Below are 8,986 nucleotides of genomic sequence, written 5' to 3' on the forward strand. Positions count from 1 at the left end.
ACTCATACCCCTTGCCGAGCATTGACAGGTTGGTCGACGGAGCCTCCGGACACGCCCTCCTCAGCTTCCTCGATGCCTACTCCGGGTACAACCAGATAATGATGTACCCTCCTAACGAAGTGCACACATCCTTCATCACCAACCACGCCAACTATTGCTACCGGGTGATGCCCTTCAGCCTAAAAAATGAGGGCGCAACCTACCAGCGGTTGATGGATAAGGTCTTCCACCAACAGATCGGGAAAAACATGGAAGTCTACGTCGACGACATGGTAGTCAAGACCACCTCGGCGACAGACCATGCTGCCGACCTCGCCGAAGTATTCTCCTAGGTCAGGAAGCACAACATGCGCCTCAACCCGGAGAAATTTGTCTTCGGCGTCCAAGGAGGCAAGTTCCTCGGTTTCATGATCACCAGCAGAGGGATCGAGGCCAATCTCGAGAAGTGTAAAGCGATCATCCAGATGTAGAGCCCACAAATAGTGAAAGAGGTCCAACGCCTAGCTGGACAATTGGACTCATTATCCCGCTTCATCCCCAGACTCGTGGAGAAGGCAGGACCCATTTTCACCCTACTGCGAAAGCCCAAAGACTTCCAGTGGACGGATCAGTGCGAAGAAGCTTTCCGAAGCTTCAAAAACTTCCTCACAACCCCGCTGATCCTACAGAGGCCGGACCACAAAACTGACCTCCTCCTCTACCTGGCCGTAGCAGAAAGCCCTATTAGCGCGGTAATAGTACAAGAGCACCAGAAAGTGCAGACACCAATCTACTTCATCAGCCGAGTCCTCCAAGATGCAGAGAAGCGATACCAGATGATCGAGAAGCTGGCACTAGCACTTGTCACCACAGCTCGGCGTCTCCGACCTTACTTCTAGAGTCACCAGGTGGTAGTCAAAACCGACTACCCTATCAAGCAAATTCTGCGAAAACCTGAGCTCGCCAGACGGATGATTGCATGGTCAATGGAATTGTCTGAGTTTGGCATCCAGTACGAAAGTCGTGGACCCCTGAAAGCTCAATGCCTGTCCGACTTCGTAGCCGAACTCACGCCTACCACTACCGAGGAACCTCAGGTATGGACTTTACATGTTGACGGATCCTCCAACTCTAAAGGTGGTGGTGCAGGCATCATATTGGAAGGACCAAACCGAGTCACTCTGGAGCAATCCCTCAAGTTTAGCTTCAAAGTGACCAACAACCAGGCAGAGTACGAGGCACTCCTCGCGGGACTAAGGCTAGCCCGCGACCTCGGAGCTCGGAAGGTGAGTTGCAACAGCGACTCAAAACTCATGGTGGAGCAGCTCAGCGGGACGTACCAGGAAAAGGACACTCTGCTGCAGCGGTACTTTCACACTGCATCCCACCAGATCTCGTCCTTCGACGAATTCACCATAAAGCACGTGCCGCGAGAACAAAACGCCCGAGCTGACCTCCTATCAAAGCTTGCCAGCACCAAAAGGCCTGGACAGCACCGAACCATCATCCAGGAAACCTTGCACTCACCCAGCTTAGACGGCAAAGTCGTCAATATCAGTGACAATGAAGACCTGGGATGGATCACAGACATCTAGAGCTACCTGAAAGAAGGAACCCTACCCGAGGATAAGAACGAAGCTCGAAAGACAAGGATGAGATCGACTAAGTTCATCATCATCGGAGATGAGCTATTTAAAAGCGACATTTCCACCCCGTTGTTCAAATGCTTGACTGCACCCCAAGCAGCCTACGTCATTGACGAAATTCATCGGGGCATATGTGGCTTGTATTCTGGAGCGCGCTCGATGGCCGTTAGAGTACTCCGAGCAGGATATTACTGGCCCACTCTGAAGTCGAACTGCCAAGACTACATACAAAAGTGCAAAGAATGCCAGCAGTTTGGCAACACACACCGACAACCGCCCGAAACCCTACACCACATGGTATCGGCATGGCCTTTCTCCCAGTAGGGAATGGACATCCTCGGACCGTTCCCCCCTGCAAAAGGCCAGCTTAAGTTCCTCCTCGTGGTAATCGACTACTTCACCAAATGGATTGAAGCATGCCCACTCGCCAAAATCACCGCGAAAAACGTACAAAGGTTCACCTGGAGAAACATTGTTTGCAGATTCGGAATCCCTCACACCCTCGTCACTGACAATGGCCGACAATTCATCGCACAAGGATTTGAGGAGTTTCTCCGCGAACTCGATATCAAGCATTTCCCGACCTCGGTCGAACACCCCCAAACCAATGGCCAGGCCGAGGCAGCCAATAAGGTCATCCTCCGGGAACTCAAGAAGCCGTTGGGGAACGCCAAAGGTCAGTGGCCCGACGAACTCCCCAGCATCCTCTAGGCATATCACTGCACCCCCCAGTCAACCACGTAAGAGACGCCTTACAGGCTCACCTACGGAACAGACGCAATGATCCCAGTGGAAGTAGGGGAAGCGTCCCACCGACGCCAAGTTTTCAATAATGAGCAGAATGCCCAAGAGCTAGCAGCCGACCTTGACCTAGTTGACGAAGTCAGAGAAACAGCTCAAATCCACGAAGAAGCCTGCAAGCTCCAAGCTTCCAGAAGGTACAATACGCGAGTACGACCTCGCTCTTTTCGAGCTGGCGACTTAGTATGGCGTTTGCTAGGTGAAGCTTGGAAAGACACGACGGAAGGAAAACTGGCACCCACGTGGGATGGCCCATTCCGAGTTACGGAAGACTTAAGGAATGAGGCATACCAGCTAGAGGAGCTCAACGAAAAACCTATACCGCGGACTTGGAATTCCACGCATCTCAAGTTTACTTTAGCTAAATTTGTACGAATAAGCTATGCACTCTTTTCCCGCCTCAGTCTTTTATCCCAAAAAATAGAAAAATGGGTTTTGGCTGAGAGGGTTTTTAACGAGGCACACAGATATATTCAATAAAATGACTCATCTTGCTCAATCCATATTGTTACTTTACGTTTTTACCGAGGTCGAGTACGAACCTTTACGAGAGTTAAACAACCAAAATCCAAGGTCAAATTCGAACCTCGTAGCGATTAACTCGAGGTCGAGTACGAACCTTTACGAGAGTTAAACAACCAAAATCCGAGGTCAAATTCGAACCTCGTAACGGTTAACTCGAGGTTGAGTACGAACAGACCATGGGCCAAGGGCCCAGTGACCAGAGCTATGGCTAGGAGGATACAGGAAGAGCTGGATCTTGAGAAGACTAATGGGCTTGTTAGGCCCAAGATAATCTTCACTTGGAATGCTCTATCATGAAGAGAAGGCCTAGTTCTATTTGTTCATATTGTACAGTTTATACATAGTCTATTGTATAGGTTATTTTTGCCTTTGTATTTGAGAGGCACTTTATTTGCTTTTTCCTATTATGTGTATATTGTTTTTAAGGTAGGTTACTTGGAGAGTTTAGCTCCATTTAACCTCCCCAGTTGACACATTCATTTTGTATTTTTTCAGTAGGAAAAAAAGGGTACATTTAGCAAAGCTTGAGGTATGACTAGTAATTGGGCCAGAATTGGGCCTAGGCTAAATTTTTGATATTGGACTCATTTTGCTCCTAATTTTTCATAGATTTGATGTAGCTAGGTCTCATCATCATATGATGAACCTAACTACACCAAATCAAGATTTTGCAAATTAAATCAAGGAGCAAATTAAGTACAAAGCCGCCTAGCTCTCTTCATGGCCGAAATTAGTAGTTCCTTCTTGAGTTTTTGAAGCTTGCCTTGCAAGCTTCTAAACTCAAGTAAGGTAAGCTTACCTTACCATGGTTCCTAAGTGAACCATGGTCAAGGTTAGCTTCCCTTGCAAGCTTGCCAAAACCATAGGAGTTAAGTAAACCTTACCATGGTTCCTAGTGAACCATGGTTAAGGTTAGCTTCTCCTAGAAGCCACCTCTTTTCTATATATTTGTAAATGCTTCTTTTGTAGACACTTTTGAACATTTGAGAAATAAAATTCTGATTTCTCTTTCAAGAGTCCCTTACCAAAACCGAAGAGAATTCTCTCTCAAGGTTTCTCACCAAAGTTTCTTCAAACTTTGCATTGGTTCCTCAAGCTTCTACCTCAAGCTAAGGAGTAACCGAGCCACTTCAAGGCTTCTTCTCCATTGAAGAACACTTCAAGGAGCTTCAAAGAGTCATTGGAGTCTTAACCTCAATAGCATTCACGGTCCTAAGCATGGAGCAAGTGAAGGAATCATCAATCTCCTCACCTAGTTCCATCATTTTTGGTATTAGAGCCTAGTGCTCTTGAGGTTTTTGTCTCTAATTTTTTCTAATAGAATCCGTGTTGTATCTTCCTCATATTACATGTCTTGTTGTGTTTTCTGTATGGATCTAGGTTTTCTAAAATTTTTGATGGATCCTTATGTCACATATGAAATGATTGATTCATGATTTTTGCTTGTTCCTAATTCCTTGAATCAATTCGGTTTGTGCTTTAGGTTCATGTGCTTGTGCTTTTATTTTTGCTTGAGTCTCTCTATTCCTATAAGCATGAGTCCGTGATTGGACATTGACAATACTTAGTGTATGTTTTTGTTTTTGAATCATATGTTTTGTCTAGAGTCATGTGTAGTCCTTTAAATGTCATTGAATCCTAGACTAGCTTGTTTTAACCTAATTTTTGTTTTGTGTTCTTGAGTCCGAAATTTGTTGTGTATTTTCTTATTAAATCTGAACCTTCCTATATGTGCTTTTGCTTTACATGTTTGAGTTCTTAATTTGCTATTAGTTCTAGCAAATTTCCTAGAGTTAGGTTTCTATTATGTCATATTAAAAGTTTTGTCAAATTAAATTGTTAAACACTCTCCTATTAGGTTTCCTTGTGTCTTGTGTTGTGGCTGAAACTTATTGAAATTTTTTGGACCTTAAAACAGAACCAAAACAGAGGTGTGAGTGTCCTAATTGTTTGAGAAAAACAAAGAAACAAAGTGCTTAAAAATTTGACCTAAAAAAATACTACAAAATAGTGAAGCACTAGTGAAAACATACTTGTGAACACCTCTTGTTTTGTGTCATAATTTTGCTGCAGTTTTTCTATATTGAAACTGAGACATATAAGTGCTTAAAAGGCATTGAAACTCCTGAACATACAAAGAAAAATAAGTGAAAAATAATTTGCAAAAGAAAAAGAAAGAAAATAGCAAAAGAAAAGCCAAAGGAGTGAAAATTTGAGAAAATATTGCTCTCGGTTTTGATCTATTTTGTGTGACATTTTTGTGTTGGTCCAGCCACATATTGTGTCTTGTTTTTGTTCATAATCTTAGCTTTTAATTTTGTAATCCATTCTAGTGCCTTTCCTAGGTTACTCTTGTGTGTACTAGCTTCCAAATTTGCCTTAATTTTTGCTTGTCAATTTGTGGAACTCTTTCTAGTTTTGTCTCATTTTCTTCTACCACTTGGTGTAGCCATTCTAAATTGTTCATTTTCAGTTTTAGCACTAATATTCAGTCTTGAAGGTGGTTGAGTGCTTCTTGAAAGGTGTAGGAGGCCAAGGCAAAGGACATCCACTTGAAGGCTTTGGTGGTTGCTTAGGGAGTTTGTTCTCTCTTGGTGGCTAGGCTCTTCGAAACACCTAGAAGTGACTAACATCAAAGTTGCTTCTAAAGAGAGGAGTGACACACCTTGTGAGGCTGCAGTTGGTGGCTGATTTGGAGCAACAAGAAACTAAACCAATTGTGAAAATTTTTGTGAAAATTTAGAACTAAATTTAGTGACGGAAATTTTGGTTTCTAAAACCTAGTTTTTCATTACAAAATCCGTCTCTAAATTTGTTCTAAATTAGTGGCTAATTTGTTTTCCTTGAAATTAGGTGCAGCCACTAAATTCATTTGAGAGTGAATTTACATTTCATTTGGAGTGTAAATTTACATTTCATTTGAAGCAAATTTGAATTTCATTTACCTTGTAATTTTTGTTTTCTAAATTTTTGTACAAGGCCTTTATTAAGGAGTGTCTTGGAGTGCCTTTGGTGTATCTCCATCTCTCCTTAAGAACTTTTATAGTAATCCTCGTGTAGTACTTGTGAGAGTGGTCCTTGAAGGTCTTTGGTGCCTTTCAAGCTCTCACTTAGGTTTAATTGCTTTCAACGTCTAGTTTAAGTTTTCAAGCAATTTATGTTTTAAGCAATTTATGTTTTCAGTCATTTAAGTTTTCAAGCAATTTAAGTTTTCTTGCTCTTTATGTTTTCAAGCATCTTATAAATTGTACACATAGGCACTTGCTTGTTATTTTTCCTTTAAGAAAAGTTCTTTGTGAAAATTGTTTTGTGCAAGACAAAAGTACAAGGGGGTTTAGAGATTTTTACTTGAAGAGGCTTGGTTATTAAGTGGCTCTTTAGTAGCTCACCTCCCTCCAAAGTTCAATTTGTACTCTTAGACCTCTAAGTGCCAAGTCTAAAGCACTTCAAAACCTTATTTTCATAAAAACTATTTTTGTGTGAAAAATATCTCTTGAATTAAAATGTCTCAAGATTCCTCCCATAGTGAAAGTGATGGCTCTCCAAAAAGTCTTTCTTACATTACTAAAGAGCTCAAATCACTTAAACTATGGAAAAAGCAAGAGTCCATTCAAAGAGAGAAGGAAAGAATTGAAAGAGAAGGACAACTTGCTTATCTTGAGGAAGAGTTGAGAATTTTAAGACAAGAGGAGGAAAAATTGAAAGAAGATATGAAGAAACATAAGAAAAAGAGTAGGAGCTCACATTCCCAATACACATCCCCTAATGAAAGCATGAATCAAGGGGATCACTATCAACATACTCCTAGGAGAACTACTAGGCCAAGGGAAGTCAAGGTTGACCTCCCACAATTCTTTGGCAAAGATGATGTGGAGTCTTATTTAGATTGGGAAATGAAGGTTGAGCAACTCTTTGCTTGCCATAGGGTAAGTGAAGAGAGGAAAGTACCTTTGGCTGCCCTTAGCTTCCAAGGGCATGCCATGTATTGGTGGACAGCCCTAGAGAGAGAGACGCCTCCACAATGATCCTCCAATTCAATATTGGAATGATCTTAAAAGTGCAATGAGGAGGAGGCACATTCCCACCTACTATGGGAGGGAGCTTATGAATAAGCTCCAAAGGCTCCAACGAAGAGACATGTCTGTAGAACAGTACAGGCAACAAATGGAGCTATTAATGATGAGGGCTTGTATTAGGGAAGAGGAAGCTACTACTGTAGCTAGATTTTTGAGTGGTCTTAATTTAGAAATAAGAGACCAAGTGGAGCTACTACCCTACAGGGACCTAAATGACTTGGTCCAACTTTGTGTAAGGGTAGAACAACAAAGAATGAGGAAATCTTACAAAAATAGCTCCAACTCTTCATTTCTAAAGAAAGATTCCAAGAAGGAGGGAAAAACTTTTGAAAAGAAGAAATCTTTTGAACCCTCCAAAAATCTAGCCACAGAAAAAGATAAGGGAAAGGGAAAGGACACTACACACACTAGTTCTAGGACTAGTGATATTAAGTGCTTTAAATGTTTAGGGAGAGGCCACATTGCCTCCCAATGCCCCACAAAGAAGGTAATGATCATGAGGGGGCATGACATTTATAGTAGCCAAGATGAGGCTACTACTTCTTCTAGTAATAGTGAGGAAGAAGCAAGTGATCAAGAGAAAGGTGTAGAGTCTACTTTTCCTTATGAAGGGGAGCTCTTAATGATTAGGAGACTCCTCAACAACCAACCTAGTGATACTCTATCACAAAGAGAGAACATATTTCATACTAGATGCAAAGTTTCAAACAGTGCATGTTCTCTCATTGTTGACAGTGGCTCATGGTGTAATTGTTGTAGCACTAGGCTGGTTGAGAAGTTGGGTTTAACTACTAATTCCCATCCTAAACCTTATCAACTCCATTGGATTAATGAGGATGGTGATTTAGCAGTTGACCAACAAGTAAAGGTCAAAATTTCCATTGGGAACTATGAAGATGAGGTGCTATGTGATGTAGTACCAATGGAAGCTTGTCACATCTTATTAGGAAGGCCATGGCAATTTGATAAGAAAACCATGCACAATGGCCTTACTAACGAGATTACCTTTACACATAAGGAAAGAAAGTTTGTGCTTCATCCTCTTTCTCCTCAACAGGTGGCTGAGGATCAAGCACAAATGAAACTCAAAAGAGATAGTGAAAAGAGATTTATAAAAAAAGAAGAAAAGAGAGAAAAAAAAAAAGTCTGTGAAACTTAAGGATAGAGAGGAATCTAGGGAGAAAGGAGTTCCCTCCCTAGAGGTCGTTAATCAAGAGAATAAAATTTCCAAACAAACCCTCTTGATTCAACAACCCTCTTATTTCCTTCTCTGTAAAGGAACTCTTTCTTGCACTGTCACATCTAGTGGACATGAGACTTTACCTAAGGGGGTAAAAACACTTTTAAAGGAATTTGATGATCTATTTCCTCCCGAGGGTCCAATGGGCCTTCCTCCTTCTAGAGGAATAGAACATCAAATTGATTTGGTGCCTGGAGCTAGCCTACCTAATAGGCCTGCCTATAGGACCAACCCCCAAGAAACTAAAGAAATTGAGTCTCAGGTCCAAGATTTGTTGGAGAAGGGCTGGGTTCGAAAGAGCTTAAGTCCTTGTGCTGTTCCAGTGTTGTTGGTTCCAAAAAAAGATGGCAAGTGGAGAATGTGTTGTGATAGTAGAGCCATCAACAACATCACTGTGAAATATAGACACCCCATCCCTAGGCTTGATGACATGTTAGATGAGCTTCATGGAGCCATCATATTTTCTAAAGTTGATCTTAAAAGCGGATACAATCAAATTAGAATCAAAGAAGGAGATGAATGGAAAACCGCTTTCAAGACCAAGTTTGGATTATATGAATGGTTAGTGATGCCTTTTGGGCTCACCAATGCTCCTAGTACATTCATGCATCTCATGAATCATGTCCTTAGGGATTGTATAGGTAGATTTGTAGTAGTTTATTTTGATGATATTCTCATATACAGTAGGAGTCTAAGTGATCATATAGGACACTTAAGGC

At 41.8% G+C, this 8,986-nt stretch overlaps 1 protein-coding gene across 1 annotated transcript; it reads left to right on the forward strand.

Annotated features, from left to right (window-relative positions):
* Nucleotides 1–1,021: 1,021 nt before the first annotated feature.
* Nucleotides 1,022–1,574, forward strand: LOC145955096 (uncharacterized). The gene is made up of 2 exons (XM_083069795.1): nucleotides 1,022–1,076; nucleotides 1,129–1,574. The coding sequence occupies exons 1-2, from the start codon at nucleotides 1,022–1,024 to the stop codon at nucleotides 1,572–1,574; spliced, it is 501 nt and encodes a 166-aa protein (XP_082925921.1).
* Nucleotides 1,575–8,986: the final 7,412 nt, after the last annotated feature.

The sequence above is a fragment of the Cajanus cajan genome, chromosome 1 (genome assembly GCF_000230855.2).
Source record: "Cajanus cajan strain Asha chromosome 1, NIPB_CcT2T_4, whole genome shotgun sequence".
Lineage (NCBI taxonomy): Eukaryota > Viridiplantae > Streptophyta > Magnoliopsida > Fabales > Fabaceae > Cajanus > Cajanus cajan.

Coding starts and splice junctions, on each gene's coding strand:
- LOC145955096 (XM_083069795.1), top strand. CDS start 1,022: ATGCCTGTCCGACTTCGTAGCCGAACTCACGCCTACCACTACCGAGGA. Junction 1,077..1,128: donor CCACTACCGAGGAACCTCAG/GTATGGACTTTA, acceptor GTGGTGGTGCAG/GCATCATATTGGAAGGACCA.